General features: G+C 35.1%; 2 protein-coding genes across 3 annotated transcripts; one reads left to right on the top strand and one right to left on the bottom strand.

Annotated features, from left to right (window-relative positions):
• Positions 1 to 291: 291 nt before the first annotated feature.
• Positions 292 to 10,974, bottom strand: LOC148044349 (protein spire homolog 2-like). Its single transcript, XM_087722041.1, has 7 exons — positions 10,743 to 10,974; positions 9,341 to 9,384; positions 7,096 to 7,260; positions 4,596 to 4,721; positions 2,639 to 2,764; positions 2,148 to 2,277; positions 292 to 341 (listed from the first exon to the last, which is right to left on the bottom strand). Exons 1-7 carry the CDS (start codon positions 10,972 to 10,974, stop codon positions 292 to 294), a joined length of 873 nt encoding a protein of 290 aa, XP_087578167.1.
• Positions 10,975 to 12,279: 1,305 nt separating this feature from the next.
• Positions 12,280 to 21,162, top strand: RMP64 (ribonuclease MRP subunit p64). 2 transcript variants are annotated; one of them, XM_087721352.1, is made up of 9 exons: positions 12,280 to 12,393; positions 13,481 to 13,635; positions 14,264 to 14,340; positions 15,366 to 15,497; positions 15,791 to 15,868; positions 16,883 to 17,253; positions 18,285 to 18,352; positions 19,410 to 19,663; positions 20,047 to 21,162. In XM_087721352.1, the coding sequence occupies exons 1-9, from the start codon at positions 12,294 to 12,296 to the stop codon at positions 20,417 to 20,419; spliced, it is 1,608 nt and encodes a 535-aa protein (XP_087577478.1). In that variant the 5' UTR covers positions 12,280 to 12,293; the 3' UTR covers positions 20,420 to 21,162. The 2 variants fall into 2 exon arrangements, with proteins under 2 accessions (XP_087577478.1, XP_087577479.1); XM_087721353.1 differs by lacking the exon at positions 15,791 to 15,868.
• Positions 21,163 to 22,444: the final 1,282 nt, after the last annotated feature.

Below are 22,444 nucleotides of genomic sequence, written 5' to 3' on the forward strand. Positions count from 1 at the left end.
TTGTAGGGATTTGTGTGGCTTCAGGGTCAAATCCAAAAAAAGAGGAGCAGTAGCCACAATAATTCCCCAAACTACTGGACGTTTCTCTACCCTTTCAATATGAAGATTTGGATAAATGAATGTGTGTTGAAAATGAACAAATAAACATCATTTGTTTGTTCTTGCCTTGGTTTCTGATCCCCTACCATCCTCACATAACTCTCCTGGTTTTATTTTTAGTTCCAAATCTGAGTGAATGCTGCTCAGTTGTGTATTTTTTAGTTTTTGAGAAGTTAATATTTTGTTCAGAGATTATACTACCGTATTATGTGGAGAATTGAAGATGAACTTCTGAGAACCACCTGTAGAAAAACAACAACACAGAATCAAAAATGTAAATAGAAATTTTAAACTATTTTGACTTTCTTCAGAGATGATAAAATACTTAGTTAATTCTCACTACATACAGCACAGTATATATGACATAACGATGTACAATATGTCTGGTTCAAATATTTCATTTCATTTCTGTTATTTAAGATCCTCTTATGTTTCTTCCAGGATTCCATGTGGATTAAGCATTTTTTTAATTGTTTCCTTTATTAATATGTTATTTTATTTTGTTCTAGTAAGTTTACACATTTGATTTGGGAGAACTGTACAAATGTAAACTATTATTTGCATTTTAGAACTTAATTCTATCAAATGGATATACTTTTTTTCAGGTTTATGCTAGTTGGCTTTTTAACTAACTAACTAGAAATAGTTAAACTATATCTGCAAGAAAGCTATTCTCATTACTAGCCAACAAATAGCCGTATGAGGATATTGTAATTTTATTGTTGTATCACTTAATTTGGGAAAATACATATATGCTTGAACTCAATGACTTCTCTCTATAATTGTACTTTTAATGACTTAGAGATGTTGAGTAAATAAAGGTTTGCATTTGATTTCCAAAGATTAAAATAATGGATATGATAGTGAATATTCTAGAAACTAAAAACATAATTAAAAATAATCTACATAGGTTAGATAGGCTATATGAGTGAACTGAAAGTAACATGGTGAAATTCAGCAGAGATATAGGCAAAGTTCCTAAGAAAAATAAAATAAAATGTACAAGTATAAGAAAACAGAAACATGACTTGGTAATAGCATCAATAATTCCTGAAGGGGTGTTACGTAAAAGATAACCATGACCAAGTCTATTGTCCCAGAGTCCAGGACATAGAATTAAGGCCCTAAAGTATATCAATTTAATTATATATAGTTGTTGAACATAGGAAAAGAATTTGAACATGGTACCAGTTACCAAAGGAGGTAGTGAATTTCTTTTCACTATATGTTTTTTAACAGAGGCTCTACAGTCATCTACTGGAAATATTTTATTTTGGATTTTTGCATTGAACAGGACATTGGATTCAAAGTTCCACATGCTTCTTTTAAATTATTATTCCATTTTAAGGCATTTGTTTATATAGGCCAAATTCATGTGAGGATCTGGTAAGCATCATCCTTGTTTTATACCATATCAATATGTTGGAACCTTCATCAACAATATTTGCATATGCTAGCTATAATATATCTTGAAAGCAAAGTTCTTAACTAAGAGTAGAAAGATAGAGGAAAACTTAGAAATGTTCCATTGAATATGCATGGGATATGCTGGGATTTCTACCCATAATTTTGATTATAAAAGAAAAGTTCATTGATGAAAAAGCAAAATGATTGATGTATTTTTTTTACACATTTACTGGTGTAACAATTAAAACATCTTAAAAATAAGTTTATTAACAGAAGAGGGATTTTTTTAAAAAAAAATGAAAAAAAAACAAAAGAACAGGTTAAAAAGATTGGAATACTGCCTGCCCTGTTCTCCTTTTTAGCCCAAGTGAGAAGAAAAATATTGAAATGGTGTTATTTTTCAGGATGGTAGGAAAAGAGGTATCCATCAATCAAAATAATCATAAATGTGTTATGAATGGGACATGGCTGGCTAAACCAAAGAAAGATATTTTTTAAAGTTGGTTTCATTTCCAACCTGTTTATTCACTGACTGGAAACAAAGTTCAACAGCTTCAGTCTGCTGAAAGTCCCTGAAGCTCTAACAAGAACACAATAAAAATCTCAAGACATCTACATTATCAAGAATGTTTTGAATGTACCCTTATAATTGTTGACACGTTTCTGTTCAAAGATCGGTCGAAGTTTAGGTGGATTTTTCACTTCCATCATAAGGTGCTCATGCAGGCTGAATTCTTGACAGGTCTTCTCCTTCAATTTCCGTATGGATACCTAGCAAATAAGAGTGAGTTATAAATGAAAGATGGCAGGAATCTAGGGCCTTGCAGCCCCAAAGATTGCCAAACCCAGCACCACATGGATTTTTTTTAAAAAAGAAAAGAAAACCACTCTCTGGCTTGACAGGAAAGTCCAAATAGAGAGAGAGAGAAAAAAAACATAGTCAGCCAAAGAAGCTAGTAAAATTGAAGAGGGAAAAACTTGCATATGGGATGGTGGTCCCATGAATCAAACTTCCTGAGGCCACTTCAGCCATCATCACATTGATAGAAGATGTCTCACAAATGAGAGAGTCTCACATAACCTGTGTATGTCTCACATATACGCAATAAATCTGATATGACTCAATACTTACTGCATGGAGGCTGTAGCGTTCGTTTTTGATATCATCAATCACCATATTGTAGGGTGAAAGGATACCTTCTCCTGGAGAAATGCTGTGCAGAGTTTGTCCCATAACCTTCTGCAGCCTCGTACTTTCCTGTAAATAACCAAATAGATCCTACCACAAACCATCCTGAAATGGGGAAGCCCAACCTGAAGGATTTATATTAGCCTGCACGTATAACATATTATATGATTCCTAAAATACAAGTTGCATGTATTTTAAGAAATATTATTCTTGTGCACACCAGCTTATAATATTCAGAATATAATATGCTAAAATGTTAATAGATGGAAGGGAGTCATAATCCGAAACAAGAAAAAACATTGGCCTTATTTCATAATGCAATCGTTTTTTTCCCCTTCCTAGCATTTGCCTGCAATTGCTGGATTGAGATTTTTTCCCCTGGATCTATCAAGTATTGAACAAGGTTTGGAATGAAGAGCTGGAAAGTTCATAGGCTCTTTGTAATTCTCTCTGAACAAGGAGAGGATTTGAGAGTGTCCACAAGTGCTCCATATACTTGCTCCTTGTGAGAAAACTGCGACAGTGGTCTCCACTGGGTTTAGAGCTCTGGGAGACAAGGGAATCCTTGTCTTATCAGTTAAATAGGATATACAAATAACATACCAAGAAAGGGACCTGGATAATTTTTCTATATTGGATTTACAAAAGAGACTTATTAAAGCTATGAAGAATTTTATGAGATGTGACAAAAAAAAAAAGAAATCAAGTTTTAGGACATTATTTGAAGGGACTAAAGATCAAGACTGTTAAAAGTAAAAGGAAGGAATAAAAATCGTATTTCCCTGAAAATAAGTCAGGGTCTTATTTTCTTTTGACCCCAAAATAAGCACTTGGCCTTATTTTCGGGGAGGTCTTATTCTTTTTGAGGTGCAGGAGGTGGCGAGCGTGGTCACCTCATGGCTGAGGCTATGTTGCAATATTTTGGGGGAGGGATTATTTTTGGGCAGGGATTATTTTAGTGCATGCACTCAAAAGCCCAGTTGGGCTTATTATCTGGGGAGGTCTTATTTTCAGGGAAACAGGGAAGTTATTTTATTTGATCAAGGATAAAACATGTGTTGCTATCTCTTAATGGACTTTTGCTGTTGATCAGAGCTGAACAATGGGGTTTTATAGATTTGTTTTTAGGTATGAGATGGGATATGGAAAAAAAGAGATCATTTGTTGTATTTTATGAAGTGATAAATTACTAAAATTATTTATACTACCCTGTTTCCCCAAAAATAAGACCTCCCCGGATAATAAGCCTAATCTGGCTTTTGAGTGAATGTGCTAAAATAACCCCTCCTCTGAAAATAAGTCTTTCCCCAAAAATATTGCAACACAGTAGTCATGAGGTGGCCATGCTTGCCGCCTTCTGCACCTCAAAATAATAAGACCTCCCCGAAAATAAGGCCAAGCGATTATTTTGGGGGTCAAAAGAAAATAAGACCCTGTCTTATTTTGGGGGAAACACGGTGGTGACGAAGGGGTTCACTGCTTTTTTATATTCCTTCTTTTTATTTACTATATACTTTTTCTTCTTTCTATTCTTTCTGTTTTTCATTTTAGCAATTTTTAAATTCATTTTTAGTTTGTATTAATTTTTACCTTTTGAAATGTAATTTTTAATAAAATTACTATTAAAAAAAACTGATATTGAAAATAACAAAGTAGACTCTCCCTACCCTATTTTTTGTCTTCTGTCTGGCAGGGCAGTCTTCTTCATCCATTCTTCCCAAATACTGAAATACATTTTAAAAGATTTTTTTTGTCTGCTCAGCATAAAACCCTTTAATTGCCTTTCCAACCATCTGCACATTTTCCCTCCAAGTTCAAAAGAAAAATTATGATGTGATTAAGTTACTGAAGTAGTGACAAAGAATGATTTGGCTACTGTGTTCTCGCATCCCCCAAATACCTCTTTGCAGCTCTGTATGGTTAACGTAAGTTTCTGAAGCTCAATGTACTCAGAGAACAGCATTTGGCAGATGATTGTATAATGACTGGCAGCTTCGGATGGTCTGTGAAAGTGATCCTCACAGATCTAAAATGGAGAAACATTTAATCAGTTCTGAACACACATTCAATGAAATTCATTAAACTAACCGAATTTATAGACCTGAAATGCAAATCATGCTCCATTTCCACTGAATCTTTCTCTATTCAGGGAACAGCTTATAATAATAGATTAAAAACATTAGAAATTAGAAATGTGTTTTGGCAACTATGGAGCATAGTAGCTTTTGAATGTTACTCAGCATATAAACCTGTTTGAGACCTACGTATAATACAACTTTCAATTTAATACAGTTCTATAAAAGACACAGTAAAAAGAAAACTGAACATATCAGCCAATATATTCAAGAAGAAAATAAAAGATTAGACACTGCAAACCATCAGACTATCCAGTCTGCTGTGTTTCAAAACTAACACAAAAAGAGCAAATAAAGAAACTGAATTCATATCAAGAGGTTTTCTTGGATAGTGCACTAGGGAAGTCCTCTAAAACATAAGCAGAACCAAATCAAATAAAGGGTCAGATCAAGTGATAAACTTGAATTTATATAAAATTAAATTTTAATAAGTGCAACTTTTATGCTGTATCTTAGATATTTACCAAACAGAAGTAGAAATCATTAAATACTTGCCGTATAATAATTACAGTTTTATTGGAAAACATAAACTTGGACCATAGGTCCATTTTACATTGGTTTAGCATATAAGCCATAGCTTGTAATGACAAAGGAAGATATTTTAAAAAAGCAACCATCTTCAGCTTCCAACAGAAGAGAGTATATGTAGTTCAGGTAGAAATGTGGTCCTTTCATTACCCAACTAAGTTACTTCATCAATGCTAGGGAGTGTGGGGTTTGCTCCCTGTTTATATCTGGTAGCTTGCACTGTCAGTTGCGGTTGTTGCAGTATAGCTTTCTCCTTGATATTGTTGGTTTTTTCCCGTTTGATTATTTTTTCTGTTTTTAATCTATTCTTATCTGAGTAATGTTTGCTGGAGATGATGTATTCTAGCCTTTTTGTTTCCTTCTTAGCTTTTTTGTGGGTTTTTTTGAATGGCATGTAAATGCTGTTTATCTCTGTATGTCTATTGTTCAGGGTAAGCTACTTATAAACTACGGATGTTACCTAATCAAGTAATGAAACATGTACAAGCAAATAATCAAGCTCAGAGGACTCTATATATCCAATTTGCTGCTCTGCAGATGTAGTAGACTATCACATCAGTAGGAATTCAGGGAGGGAGGGAGGGAGGGAGGGAGGGAGGGGAGGGAGGGAGGGAGGGAGGGAGGAGAGAGAGAGAGAGAGAGAGAGAGAGAGAGAGAGAGAGAGAGAGAGAGAGAGAGAGAGAGAGAGAGAGAGAGAGAGAGATAGTTCAGTTCTTTATTCAAGAACTACACTAAAAATAGCAAAACTCCAGATTAGGAGATCTACATTGAACACAGAGGGTGTGAACAAAACAAGTGAAACAAATCTAAACAATCAATATGCTATGAGATTTAGTATTGGCACAGTTTTCTGTTTGATTATTTTTATTTTCCCCACCGTTGTGGGTTGAAATGAATTTATAAAACTAATTGCATTTATAAGTATGTAATTATGTTATAAATGTAGTACTTCAATGTGAAAACTGTGTTTAAAGGTATTACATCAGTGCTTCCCATTAATTAAAGTATTTAAGCTAACTCATTGCTAAAGTTAAATGAACAATTAACCTAAAACTGAACTTAAAACCTAATGCATTCAAAGGAAATTAGCATATTTAAGGAAGGAATAAAGAAGGGAAGAAAGGAAGGAGCTTTTTCCTATATAGACATGTTGCAGAAAATGACATGCTTTAGACTTCTCAGGATACAGGAAAAGTATTTGGCAGCCAGGTTCAGAAAGTTAGAGAAAATGCTAACATTGCAAATTCTAAACAACCTTCATTATCGAAGCACGCATTCTTATACATTCTCAAAGGCAGTGTAACACGGAAACACTTAACTCATTTCTTATTCTTGAGGAGAAAGCCTTATAAGGAGACGGGGTCTTACTTCTCCTTTTGTCATAGGTACTCAGTACGTGTCTCTAAGCGAACTTTAGCTGACCCTTGTGGTCTTGTGAGACTATTGAACTCTGTGGTTAGGCACTTGCTTCCTGTTCATTTGCAAGGTACAACTCTGCCTATGTGGCTTTTTAATATAAAAGTAAAGGGCCCCCCGAGAGGCTGTCCAACCTGACCCAATAGGTTTCACACTTAATGTCCAAATCTCACTTTATGTCCTACTTTAGACAGATTCGTTCCACCTCTGTTTTTCTTTAAACATACTTTATACTGAATGTGTAACATTATTTTTTCAACTCATCCAAAGATCATTGAGAACAAATGGCTAAAGATATAAATTATGTGAAACACACAATACCTTAATTACATCCTGTAAAGCAACTGCAGTGTTTGAAGTCTCTGAGTTCAGTTTGAGCATAAATGTTATTAGCTTTGACAGGGACTCACTCAGCTCTCTCTCCATATGGCTCTCGATTCCCCAGTCCAGAGCTGTGTAGATCAATTTTCCTAATGATTCTGTCAACTAGAAAGTAAATACTGAGTGATTAGTCAATTCTGAAAATCTAGGACAGTTTTGTCAAAATCAATACATAGCAAAAAATGGCTTCCTGGGTGACTGTTTCAGAAGAAATTAGCTATTGATTTTCATCTGTCTAGGCATTTTTAAAACAAAATTATCAATAAAAAAATACAAAACTAAAAGTAATAAAACATTAATTAACTAGAACAGTAACTTGAGGCAGCTGTCAATGTTAAAACAAGAAAATGGTTAGAGCATGGGGATATCCTACTATCAACTGGGAGAGGAAACTATTTCACTGAGATCCCATCTACTCCACTGTCAAAGAGTATAATCAGCCACACAATAAGGTTAAACTAGAAGGAAGGTTTTGTATCCCTACTTCCAAGTTTTCTTATAAGACACCAATAATGTCTTGAAGATATTCAGAAAGGATTAAGCAGCAGGTACAGTGCCACTAGTCCAAGTGTTCAATATACAGCATGGAATTGCCTTGAATAATCTGCCTCTTCTGAAATCATTTCAAGAGCACACCCTCATAGAGCTTGTTACAATAATCCAGTCTTGAGATAACCTATATCCGAAATCATTGACTGAACTCTGATGCTCCTCTTCATGACGACTTTATGACAATTCAGAATCAGTTCTAGATCTGTACTATTATAGAAACATGAGCTGGAGTTTTTTTTCCTGAATCGGCTGTGACATATCTGAAATCAAAGCAAAAGTCATGCTTGCTTTGGTGGTTCTTTTTCAACACTGAAACTCTGTGGCCAGGCATTTTTTTCTGTTGGCAAGAGCTCTTGATTGATTCCACTTCCCAGCTCGTGGATTCAATTTAGTGTCTCTTCTAATAACGTATGTTTCTATTGCTTTAAAAAATGCAACAGAATAATGACATGATGGCTTGACAGATTTTTCCTTTTACCAACTAATATATGCTTCTATTCTGCATGAAATAGCAATAGCACTTAGACTTATATGCCACTTCATAGTGTTTTACCACACTCTGTAAGTGGTTTACAGAATCAGCATATTGCCCCTCACAATCTGGGCCCTTATTTTACCAACCCCAAGGACGAAAGGCTGAGTCAACTTTGAGCCAATCAGGATCAAACTCCTAGCAGTGGGCAGAGTTCGCCTATAGTATTGCATTCTAACAACTGTGCCACCATGGCTCCTGAAAAATGTTTTATGGGCGTGTAGGAAGTTATCATCCAGCCTTCTCCCAGAAAAATGAAATATCCTAGGAAATATTGAAAAAGCAGAATATTTCTCTGGATGTGAAAAGAAAGAAACATGTTTTAAAAGACAGAATAGCTGCCTGTAGCTTCCTGCCCATCCCCACTTTGTTAATGGGCCATTAAGAAGGCCAAGCTAGTCCACTTTACATAATAAAAACTTCTCCACTTCAGCTACAGGAAAGCATGATTATATTGGCCCCAACTGACCACATGGCATCTGAAAACTCAACCAAACCTGGATTCAAAACACAGCCTAGAGAGTTACCCCTGCATGGCCCCATGGGAGTCTGACAACCAATCAGAATACATTTCTTACACAGGAACAGAAAACAGAGAGGTGGGACTGAACAGGTTATAAAAAGCCCAGCAAGCCCCTTCCTCAGCCTTCTCTTCTTCTCCACCAACATTTCTTTAACGGGCCATTAAAAAAACCTGGGCCAACCTATTTTACATAACAAAGATCTCCCCCCTTCAGCTCCATAGTGAAGGGATTAATGCATGATAGTATTAGCCTTCCACAGAAACTCATCACATGGCATCTGGAAACTCAAACTTGGCCCCATGGGATTCTGACAACCAATAAGAATACATTTCTTACACAGGAACAGGAAACAGAGAGGTGGGGCTGAACAGAGTATAAAAAACCCAGCAAGCCTTTTTTATTCTCTTCTTCACCCAACATTGAAGCATGTGATCACATTTTCTGTTCAGGACTCAAGCCATGTGGTCCTGTCTTCCATTAAACCATCTTTCCAAGCAGCCTCTGTGTCTCCAGTGTCTTTTCCCCCACTTGGAGCTGAATTCAGAAGGGCATTTCTTCCAACACACTATAATCTTACCTTATCTTCTAAAATCTCTCTTGGCTGTTGATTGATGTAACCATCTGAAACAAATGTTTTCATCAATTTAAATTTAATTTGCATGTTCAGGGTGACCCTGGAAGATATTGATAATATATTGACTACTGATTATTTAAAAAAAAACTTGTGAAAAAAAGACAGCTGAACAGCACTCTGGATCATAACCCTAGTTGTTAATCAAAATATTCCACTGTGGATCGATCGGAAAACCTTTCTTTTGTCAAATGGAATATGGGGGAGGGAAGAGCACTATATCAACATTCATCACTTCCTCTAGACTACAGACAGCATCCTTTCTTAGCCTGCTGTTTCTCCCTTCATGCCCATATTGCTGGTACATGATAGTCAAATGCATCTGGAAAACTTAGGCTGAAGTAGGCTGATATATAGGATTATAATATTTTAAAAAGTAACGGGATGAAGATAGTAATGTATTTTATAGTGGACTATCTTCTGTTTACAGAGTGTGGTTTAAAGATAGACCTTAGAACAGAGATGTTGAAATTACTTGGCCAGCAAATTGGATAGGCACATGTTCCCTAGTTATTATGGGAAGGTGTACTATACTTCTATAATAATTATTTCTATAAATCAGCATAAATACATTATCAGAATACACACATTTTTCTAGCTTTTAAGTGTGATGATAGATTTCCAATTTTTCAATATATAGTGCATACTCCAGTGTTTTATTAAAGTTTATATATAACATAACCAGTATAATTTGTTCCTATGATTTAAGACGATATATAAAACTTCAAGTCTTCTAGAGATATTTTTCAAAGGGAAAAATTTATCAGATACCTATCATTTTAAGAGAAGAAATAAAGGTTTTTAAAATACTTTTAACTCTCCTGTTCTTACTCAGTGGTGTCCTTCAAACAATAGTCTGTCATTATCAACAAATCTGAATGTAGAAATACAGGTACAAACCTCTGCCTTGATTACATTAAAAGCAAATATTCAAATCTGAATTAACAGGAGTTGCTCATATTTAATAAGCATTTTCCTCTACTATAAATACATTAATTTTTCTTTAGATCTCTTAACAATTCAACAGAATTAGATTCTGGAATTCTTATTTAAGAAAGAAAAATAAATAAATTTAGATGATGGAAATACTACTGCATTAAAATTTCATAATTTGTAGTCACAGAGAAATATTTGCAATGATCTTAAATTCTATTACTTATTCTATTTCCCATTATTTACTCACAGACTGTGAGGTGTTTGTTTCCAGGTATGAACATTAAAAATTAACATCTTAATTAAGGTAACTCATAATACATTGAAGTTTTAAGGAAAATAAGAAATTGTAGAAAGAAACACATACTTGTAAATGGAAAGAGTAACTTCAGTAATTTTTGTTGTAAATTCTTACCATAGTTATGTTTGATAGTGAAAGATATACTACCATCAGAATGAATATAGAGCTCGTCAATATCTGGAATCTGCATCTGTACTACAGAATCCAGTCCCTGAGCTAATATCTGTTTCATTTTACAACAACAGTGAAAGCATATAGCCCAGGCTTGTTCTTCACTTATGGGCTGTTTATAAAATCTTAGAAACTGAGCTAGAGAGACCTTAGTGATATCCATTGTATTAACCATTGTAATTGCGGGCTTTGTCCTTCTTCCCCTCTTCATAGTACTAAGTGAAATCTTTACAACTCAACAAGGACTTTCATTGTGTCTAATTTATATCCTTTGATATGGTCTTTTCAGGTTTAGTTGTTTAGAGAAAATGTGGATGCATGTCTTAAAGGGAAAGTAACTCTATACAGAGTTATTCTATACAGTATTAATTTTGCTTGGATGAAAAAATCAAGGTCAATTTATTTATAAAAGCTGAGATCTCTGCAACAGTTTTCTATAGAGGAATAGATAGATAGCTGGATGTATCTTATAGAAATATTTATTTATTAAAATAATTTTAGTTTTGATAAACCCTACATTCATCCAACACCTGAAATTTCTTACATTAATTTGCATACATACTTGTAATCTAATTTCAAACATCTACTTCTTCGTAACTTAAAATGTTATGGGAATTCATAATATTAAATAAATATATAAATAAACCATCATTTATATATTAGCCTATTTGATTATGCTAATTGCAATTTATTCAACAAACTGGTTCAACATGCATGATAGTTATTTTATTATACTCCATGAAATATAAGAAATTTCTTAAGTGTTTAAGAAGTATTGTTGAAGCAAAAACATCATAGTCTCAAAAATACATGTTTACATTTTAAATACATGTACAGCAATACTAATCTCGGGCTATTTGTGAGTTGCAAATATCTGGATGCAAAACACCTCAGCTGGCAGCAAAACATTAGTGCATTTATTTATTTAGTCTGCTTCTTCACTGCTTTTACTGTTTGTCTGTTTGTTTACTGCCTCTCTCTGGTGCTATCTAGATCAGGGGTCTCCAATCTTGACAACTTTAAGCTTGGCGAACTTCAACTCCCAGAATTCCCCAGTCAGCAAAGCTTGCTGGGGAATTCTGGAAGTTAAAGTCCTCTAGGCTTAAAGTTGCTAAGGTTGGAGACCCCTGATCTACTTGGTCGTCACGATTCCTACACCAACATCAACAGAGCAACATTTTTCACTCTTGATATTTTGGGGGGGAGGTGTTGAAGTCCCCAAGTCTTAAAGCTATCAAGAACAGAAATACTTCGACAGAGGAAAAAGGGGCGAGCGTGAAACGAAGAGAAAATACGCCACAATAGCCTTCCCCGTGGATCAAATTAAAGCGCGCTTCCAGGTCCCGCCTCTCCGATGGAATAGCGAATCAGAAGACGAGAGGTTAAAGTAATCCACTTTTGTGTTCTCCCTCGCCCTATTAGGGGGAGGAGTCATCCGTCAATCGTTCTCCTTCCGGTGACATATCTTAATCCGGGATTCCCCGCCAGGCAAAGATGGCGGCGACCGGAGCCGGCGAGTTTGTGTGGAACCGGTGGGACGTGCCTTGGCCTGCTTGTAATTCGGCCGAAGTCGTGCCGGCTGAACATGCTTCAGGTTAACAGAGAGATTTCAATGCGGGACGCTTTATCTCGGGATAAAGCGGAACATCTTTGCATTCCGCGTTAAATTTGAGTGATAGATAAAAGCACGCTTGCTGAAGACTTTCCTGTCTTGTCTTTTTATTATTAGTAGTTAGGAAATGTCGTTTAACTGACAGGCTTTTTGGTGGTGGGACTAAGTTATTATCCAGCAGATTTGATCTTGATATTACATACCATATGCGTACGATTGTAAAATAAAAAGGAAGATAGCTCATTCCGTTAATAAAATCTTACATTTTTTGCCTGTATGGGATTGCAATTTGTTTCTGATCGACTTTAGGGAAAACATCTTCCTTTCTTAATGTTAAACTAGTTGTGTCTTAGAAGTGTTTAACTTGGATGACTTAACACTGTTTTTTCAAACGATGATTAATATGGGGATAATTGACTAAACTGGACTTAACTTGAGGGATAAATAAGGGGGGGGGAAGTAACCACATTCTACTGTCCTACTGCATGGTCAGCTTTTGATGATACAGTCCACTGTAATGCAAGGACAGAAAATTGGATTAATTGAATGAACCATGGTTTAATTAAACATACATAAATGTGCCATGCAAAAAAACAGTAGCTATATATGCAGCAAGTATCTGGAATTCCATGCCAGGAAGTAAGCAAAGTAGCGGAAGGATACAAGATCCTGGACAGAACTCAAATGAATTGCTGAAAGGAAAAATTTTCTTTATAATTCAGAATACTACAGCTTCTTTGCTAATCTCCTGCAGACAACTAACTCTGGGTTTCCCAAACTATCAAGTGTACCTCTCTTGAAGAGATACTGACAGAATATGCAGGGAAGATGAAAGAACTTTTTAGTTGTACAATGTTACAATACATCTATCTTTCCTAATATTGTATTTTATTGTCATTGTTTATTTGTGCTCAGATTATTTTTAAGGGGATGTACATTACATTTATATAAAAAGAGATGTGGTGACAACTGAACTAACTGATACTGGAATTTGAGAACTTACTTCGTTACTGGTTTATTGAATGAATTTTTGCATCTTCCTATCCATGCATGTTTTTATATTTTCTAGTGAGATGCCTTTCAACTGCTTTGAAGAAGTGTGGGGCTGTTGACAGCATGTTAAACAGCAAAATGCTGGTTGCAGAACAGAGCCTTCTGCATTCAATCATTTATAATTACCATTATCAAATGATTCATCAAAAGGCATATGGGAGTCTTAAACAGGTTGGTAGAATGTTGTGATCTTTTTTGAAATCTTGATTAAATCATTTTAATCTGTAGGAATCATGCATATGTGGCATCCAGCAATTCTGCTTTATGGAATAAGGCCTTCCATAATTAAAAAAAATGCTGAATTTTCCCCTTGTGCCATCTTTAGTACAGGAATTCTTCAAGGGGGAGTGAAAAAAGTCCCAAAAATAAGATTAAAAAGACATAGCTAGCTATAGCCCAAAAGTTAGAAATTTATATTTTTGCCATGGGAGTTATGTAATATTACTATAAGTATTTTGCATCTATTATATTTTATTTTGAATATATAAATAATTTCAAATAAATAGAATGCATTCAGTTCTGCAGAAAGTTTGCTTAATTTTGGGGAAATGTAGATTGTTTCTGTTCACTTATTGAAACATACATTGACACTTAATTTTGAACGAGAGGAATGCTCACAAGTATATAAGCTAGAAATATTATAGTGTATATGAAGAATCTGGTTTTAATTAATATGAGTTATGGAAAAAAAGATTCACTTACATCTAGAGCTAAGCATATTGATTGGAAATAATGCTATCAATTTGCTTGCTTTTTAATACAGCCCAGTAAGCAACATTTTTTATCTTCATAATTTCAGGTTGAACAGTGCTTGAAACGTTTCAGTTTAATGAATCTGGAAAAGTCAATTCAAAAAATTGCTCAGACGGGCCTCATGTAAGTAGCTTGTTAGCATGTGCATGTTTCAATAGTTTTATTAATACAGGTTGTCCTTGAAATATGACTGTAATGGGGACATATCACAATGGTTGTTAAGCAAAATAGCATCAATTAACCCACTCGCTACTCTTCCTGATGTAGCCATTAAATGAAAATGAGAATTGTTAAATAGAGCATGGGGTGCCTTGGGTGGGGGAGACCCTGATGGCCTACACAGATTTCCTGCTCTGAACCTCTCAAGGCTACTTCTACCCCGTGCTCCACTTCTCTCTGGGGTCCCCATAGTCCTTCAGCTTCCTTTCCACCCAGCAAGCAAAAGAGAACAAGCTATCTGAAGCTTGCGAGCCTCCAACTGCCTTCATACCCAGCAAGCAAGAGGAAGGCAGTCCATACAGAGTTTTCAAACTCCAGCAAACAAGGGAAGGTTAGCTTCTTCACAGAGTACAAACACCACACTCATCTGGAATTCCTTAAAGCAGATTTTGCCAATACAGGTAATTCTCAACTTACAACCTTTTGTTTAATGACCAAAGTTACAACGGCACTGGAAAAAAGTGACTAATTACCATTTTTCACACCGACTGTTGAAGCTTTCCCATGTGATCAGAATTCAGGTGCTTGATAACTGGTTCATATTTATGACAGTTGCAGTGTCCCGGGATCATGTGATCACCTTTTGCAGGCTTCTTAGAAGCAGTCAACAGGGAAGCCAGATTCACTTTACAGCCATGTTACTAACTTAACAAGTGCATCATTTACTTAGCACTTATGGCAAGAAAGATTGTAAATTGGGGCAAAACTCACTTAACTGTCTCACTTAGCAACAGAAATGTGGCTCAGTTGTGGGACTACCGTCTGCAGCTACTATGTGATCCAGAAACAGCTCATTTGATTTAAAGAGTTGCAGATAGGTTGTATTTCATAATCTGTGTCATTAACATTATTACCATATCAGTTTGTCACAAAGCAGGAGAGTAGCATTGGAGCATATATACATTTTCTTCTTTATTTATTTTAAATAGAGAACAGAAATCTGAAAATTCTGAGGAGTCCTTGGTGCCCAGCCAGCCTGTAATAGAAGTTGTTCTGGTGAAGATACTGGGTGGTTGCAAGCTTATACTACGGTTACTTGAATGTTGTTGTACGGCATTTAGGTATCCTTCCCAAAAGATATTTCTATTATTGTTGTTATTATCCTGTTCATTACTAGTTGTGGTGTATAATTTTTCTCATCTTAGTTTTTGCAGTTCTCCAACATCATAATTTAGCATAAATGACTTTGATTTTTATTGAATTAAAAATATAAATAACAAAAAATAAACGTGTTTTACTCTTAACTGTCTTAGGACTGAGCCTCACTGAGCTGAGTAACTGTAAAATAGACGTTTAACTTGGATCTCTAGCTTTTGGGGAAATATTATTTAGCCTTAACCCTAAACTTTCTCAGTTTAATTGTTAAACATCTGTGTTTGGAAGAGTACATATTGTTCAATACGTTGATTCTGGGGTTGCTGAGTCGGCTATGGTATGTACACCTCTTAAATATTTTATTGTTTCATTTCTAGTTATTCATTTACATATTTATAATAAAGATTTTGTTTAGCCAGTTTCATGCCAATTAGATTTGGGGGGGGGGGGCATACCAATGCGTATTGTACCACAGTACAATTTATAAAGTTCCAACTGCATTTATTGCTATGGTGGATCCAAAAAAAGTGGTGGATGAAGGAGATTAAATGGCATCTTCAGAAACTCTGGAGCTTTGTTTCAGCTGGAATGGGGAAAAGGAACATAATTTTTTAGAAACTTTTATTTATTTTTCCTTAATTGCTTTTGAGTGGAAGAAATTTAAATATGGCAGGTGCTATTAGTGTAGACTTGGTTGTGGGTACTGTATATATAATGGGTTTTATATGCAGATCCCTTTTTCCAAATGCTCAATTTGGGATCTTTCTTCTATACAAAACAATGTCTGGTCGTGTATCTTAATTCCAATAAAATGTTAGAAGTATACAGATGGGTTTGGGCCATATGTACTGCCCAACCATTGGAATTCATTTTTTCCAAAGATGGAACTGTAGTCTTTCTCACTATGTCAGAATTGCTCCATTATCTGGTAACTGGATCTTCTTTGTTTCAGATAAATAAAATTGCCAGACATTCTGACCAAAGTAGATAGCTCATTCTTCTACCTATTCATCCTTCTTTATTTTTGATTAATGAATATGAATTATGCTTTGTGTGTGCATATGTTTTCTCTATTTAAGTAAGGCTCATAGCATTTCAGATCCTTACTAGTAACTAGCATTTTCAAAAATCCTTGGATGCTGTTCTAATATTTAGAAGCTACTCTCTTTCAAGTGACATTTACTGACATTTACTGTTAATTACTGTTAATTTTATTGCCAAAGTTTATTGTGAGTCAGCATTGGTTAATTCATACTAAATTGGAGATCTTAGTAAAACAAGCAAACATGGAATTATGTTAACCAATATCAAGTGTTACATCTCTCTTTGTGTTTTTCCTTTATTATTCTAGGATTCTTTATGGAGCAGTATTAAAAAAGCTTAGTACATTATATAAGGATCTGTTTGAATTGCTTCAAGAAGTAGCAAAAATGCACCAAAGGCCATATATTAAAGGATTTGTCTTTCCTTCTGAAATAAATGATTTTCTGGAAACCAGTTATTTAGAGATTAAGAAGAAAATGTCTAAATCATTTATAGAAAGAAAAGCTGGCACTGGATGGATAAATACATTGTTTTCAGTTCCTAAGGCTATATCCCACTCTGAGAATCTGAGTGTAGCAATTCCACCAGCAGTCAGGAAAAAAAAGAAGAAAAAGAGGAAAGGTACCACAAATAGTTCTGATATTGGAAAACCAGTTTTGATCAACAGAACTAATCAAGGTAAATAGTAATGGCTGCTTAATTTACTTCAATATTAATAACAGTCACACTCATGCTTATATTACATTATATATTTTTTTAATGCTTTTATAACGTATTAAGTTGGAAGATCTGTATTGATTACCTTTTCCGTTAATAGTGTGGAGAATGCCTGAAAAAAAAGATGGGCAAAAAGTAGGGAGGGATTAAAATTGCAAATGCTTAGATGTTTCTTTGGAATGAGACTATTACCGTATTTTTCAGAGTATAAGACACATCTTTTTACCTCAAGAGGGTGAAAATCTGGGTGAGTCTTATACACTAAATGGTGCATTTTTGGCCCACCGAAACCCCGCCCCCTTTGCAAAAATGGATGTGCAGAGGGTTTTGGAGGCTTGCAAAGTGCTCCTGAGGGTTGGGGAGGGCAAAAAAGAGCAAAAAACGGGCCGCCCCCCCGCCGCCGCCAGGAGCACTCTACAAGCCTGCCAAAGTTCTGCATTCCCTCCCCCCCCCCCAAAAAAAACGAGGCGTGCAGAGTGCAAAAACCTTTTTTTTTAATTTACTTCAAAATCATGGTGCATCTTATAATCCGGTGCGTCTCATAGTCTGAAAAATACAGTAATTATCTAATGGCGGGAGATCAGGATATCTGTTTAGAAACCCAGTGCAGATTACACTATCTAATGTACAAAATAATAATTTATTCAACTTGCATGTTCAATTTCTAACAATTGTGCCCTAGCCTACAACTAAAAAAATACAATAGAATTGTTAAAATATGGCAAGCATGACAGATAAGACATTTAGTCTCACTGTTCCTCTTCAAAGGCCTGGGTGAAAAGCCAATTTTGCTTTTGTGAAAAAGAGCAGAAAAAGAGCTGTTTTGGAGATCCCAATAGATGATATTTGTTGATGAAAGGAACCTGGAGCATGCTGATCCTGAAAGATCGAAGTGACCAGGCTGGCATTATATCAGATTTACTGATTTAAACCTATTGTTGTTCAAGATTATGTATCTGTTTTTAGTTTAATCTCAGTGCTTTTTCTTTTAGGTCTTGCAAAGAAGTTGGAGTTTGATCTGAAGACATTATGCAAATATCCTAATCCTGTATCACAGGAGGTTTGTCTATTCTATTCTTGTAGACTTGTATTTATTTATATTTTATAGCCAGTTTGATGTAATATAGTAGATAAGACATTAGATGAGAACTGGAAGACCATGAGTTCTAGTCTTGCCTTAGCCAGCTGGGTGATCTTGGGCCAATCACTTTCTCTCAGACCTGGGAAGGAGGCAATAGTAAACGACTTCTGAAAACCTTACAAAGAAAACTGAGGGGACTTGTCCAAGCTGTCTCCAAGAATCAGACATGATCAGTTAAAGGCAATTACATAACTAATAATCCTGTTTCCTATTTTATCCATAACAACCCTACAGAAAGAATATCTGGCTCATAATCATCCAGCTGGTACAGTCTGTATTATGTTTCTTTAAATGTCATAAGTACTATCTTATGCTTTGTAATTTCTTATGTATATGAATAAACAGATTTATCTATCCTGCCCTTGGTAAATAGGGTTTAGTTAGATTTAATTGCTACGTTTGTGTATTGAAAGTTTATCCTGTTGAATATGGATTTATAGGATCTCAAGAATATTTGGGAATAGTTGATTATAGCGGGATGGTCAGAAACACACTTTCATGTGGAAAGCTTAATTTTAATTCCTTTCTCATTCTTGTTTGGCGTCTTTAGAACATGTGAAACCTTTGAGGGAATCTACTCCTAATTAAAATAAGCAGCACTAATCAATTGTTTAATTTGGTCCTAAACAATTTCACAAGTTAATCAGGTCTTCTGTGAAATTCTCTTGGTCACAAGAAAGAGTACTGATTTTTTTTAATAAGAAGAGATAGCATTTCACAGTTCTTCTAGAAACTACTTTGATATGCATTTTAAGAGGCCATTCAAAAAGCAAATTTTGAAGACTCCCAAGGGGAGTTCATGGTCAACATTTATCTTGTATTAATTCTAAACCCTTTAAAGTTGTTAAAACTGTCATCTATTTAATTTTTCAACTTCTATGAACTTTTTAGCCAAGGATGCTGTGTATTAAAGTTTATTCTGAGTCTTAGCTTTTTAATTGTTTTCCAGTGTTAATTTTTTACTATTTTATTTCAGAATTCTAAATTCAGTAATATGCTTCCTGAGTCAAAGAAAATCACATCTGTTTCTTCTAAAGACCTGAGATCTTGGCATCTTCACTCTTTTGTGCCCAGGTTTAAAGCAGTGCAGTCCTTTGAAGAACTGTCTCAAACCCTGAAAACAACAGTTATCTGGTGTAAAAACAATAAATTTAGATCAGGGGCTTTCTTCTTAGGAATGAAGCTTTTAAAAACCAAGAGGCTGCAGCATGTGGAAGCCCAGGGTTGCAGGTGTGTAGATTGTTACTCCTTGTCTTTCCATATCTTCTAAACAGGCTCTGTGTAATCCTGAAATATGCCACTTGTGACCATTTGTTCAGCAACTGTTCAAAGTTACGGTCGTACTCAATAAAAGGGACTTACCACCAAGCCATGCACGCCTACCATGCCACGCCCACACAACCAGTAATAGGAAAATTTGAATCCCACCACTGGTGTTAAGATTTCTTCTGTAACCTGTTTCAGATTTTGATTAGTCATTTCAGCTCTTCCAAGCTCACTAGAATTTTGACGTGAAAAAACTGGATTATGCAAAATAAATGACTTGGTTTTACAGACTGTTACATCAAACAATTGCTCTTTGCCGCTTTAATTGCTAATCTTTTTTCTCTTAGATTGCAGCGGAAACTTAGATGTGTTAGAGCTACTATTTGTAAATTCCTTACGCTCCAAAGGTACAGAGAGAGACCCATTCAACTTAGAAGTTCCCAGCGAAATAGTAGACTGTCACGGAAGCAGAGCTGTGTTTCACAGGCTACCTCTGTACATCGAGGGAGTCCTCTCTTCAAGGGAACTGTATCTCCTTTCCTCAATCAGTGCTTTCTATTTCGGACTTTGGACTCCAGTGATACAAAGAGTTTTGAGGAATGTATCCATGATGACATTTCTGGCCCTGCTGTGTTGGAGAGTCATCCCACCCATATACAGAAAGAAGCCACTGAACAGAAAGATGACATTGATGATATTTTTAAAGTTATAGGTCTCTAAGGCTACTTTCTGTTAATTAATCAAAAATGATGTTCAGTTCAAATGTTATTTCTATTCCATTATAGCAAATGCAGGCATGTGTTCTTAGGTTTTGAGGTTTCCTTGAGGTTGTTGAAAAGCAACTTGTAATTGTTGGTGGACTAATTTGAATCATCCCTCAATTACTTATTTTTATGGCAACCTTTTTAATATCTGTAGGAGTGGCTACAGATCATATGAAACTTAAGTTGGAGCAGTGCCAAACAAATGCTGCTAAGAATAGTTGAGTAACAATTTCCTCAAATAATTCTTTGAGGTGAATGGACAGTGAAGGGGAAAAGCAGAGCTAAAATGAAGTGCCTTCAGAGCTTATAGCAAATACCTGGAACCAAAAGGTCACTTTGCAATATTAGATGGTTGCAGGAACTATCCATTTTAAAATATCCATAAGAATGTGGCTGTGAATTAGTGTTCTTTAAAGTGATACACTTTGATGGCCACTCCTAAGACGGGACAACTTAGGTGTCCCAGGTTAATATTTCATCTCAGAAAGAAAAAAACCCTTATTTTTTTAAGGAGGAAAGCTTGCATTTTTAAAGTTATGTATGACATGTTTATACTTTCTATGACAGTACATAGAATATACAGTGAAACAGGATTTGTTTATTACTGTCTTCTATTTGTTTTATTATGCTTGCTTGCCTAGTTACTTGGACTATTGAAGTGCCTTATAAATTGAATAAATACCTGTAATTTGTTAATAACTATTTTTTCCCCAAATACTCTCATTCTTCTCTACAGAATGTAACCTCATTGGTAACAAAGAGCACAAATACATTTTTATCATTTTAGTATCAAGTGATTCAGCTAATTTACTGCTTAATTCCTCAAAACATTTTCTGATAAATGTGATGTAATTCTCCTGTATAAGTTGCTCTAGTCTAGTAAGTCTCTACTCCCCTTTGCTACTTTTGCTGATTTTCTAGTGGTTGCCATTATGATACTGTAATCCAAAATGAGTGTTTCAATTGCAAAAGAAAGAGTAGAAATCAAGTCCACCCCCTCCCCATTGTTTGTCTTCCCAGACCCTTAATTCTTTAAGATGGCATTCCATAATTAAAGTCAACATCATAGTCTGGCTCATTTTTTTTAAATAAAATTCACCAATTATCTACACTTTTTGGTGGAAAAGAAAATTCCCACAAAGATCTAGTTCTTGGTCTATTTTAATTCTTTTTTTTTCAAAAGCACTTTCATTGAAAAATCTTTTAAAGATTTAAAACCTTTGTTTTAAACTTTCTTATAACCACTCTTTGTTAATTTTTTTGCCAAAAGTTTTAAAATCTTTGATTTTCATTTTAATCCAAAAAAATTGACGCAACAAATGGAATTCTCTTCCTATCACTCACAAATCACTTTAGCTGCAAATTAAATTCAAAAGCATTTAAAAATTAGGCCTATGCAAACTTTTTGTCCATATGAACTGCATTATAGCTGTGGACTTAGCTAACTCACAGCTGCTCAACTCAAGTTTATCACAAAAATCTCAGTTCCTAAAATCTACTCATAAGGAGCAGCTGTCCAGAATGCAACTGGGTGTCCACAATCAAACTTTTTTTGGAAAGACTATTGGAATTTACTGTCCGGCCACCAGTTGCTGTACTCTCTACTCTTTCAGAGATGTTTAATTTGCCATATGTCTTCACCAGAAGTCCAATTTCTTGTATTTTCTTAAGTTGCTATCCATATAGATGACTCGGCCACCAACATAATGCACACATTTATATTGTTTCATGTTAATGCAAAATGACTGATACAGAGCACCCAAAATATTTCTTACATTTTAGAAGGAACCTCATCATTTTAAAATTATGGTTAATGCTTTTGGTGGATTAAATAATTATTTCTGTGCTAGTGATTTAGTTCCATTTGTTCAATTTCCTTCTGATAGATTAGCTCAACCAAACTAAACTATTCCTGCTTGCTAATATTTGTACTCTTCTGTGAATGAAGCATGGAGTAAAGAAAGATTTAAAGCACGGGTGT

This window comes from Thamnophis sirtalis, unplaced genomic scaffold (genome assembly GCF_051295495.1).
Source record: "Thamnophis sirtalis isolate CommonGarterSnake01/CBP01778 unplaced genomic scaffold, rThaSir2_p1.2 scaffold_8, whole genome shotgun sequence".
NCBI classification, from domain to species: Eukaryota; Metazoa; Chordata; class Lepidosauria; order Squamata; family Natricidae; genus Thamnophis; species Thamnophis sirtalis.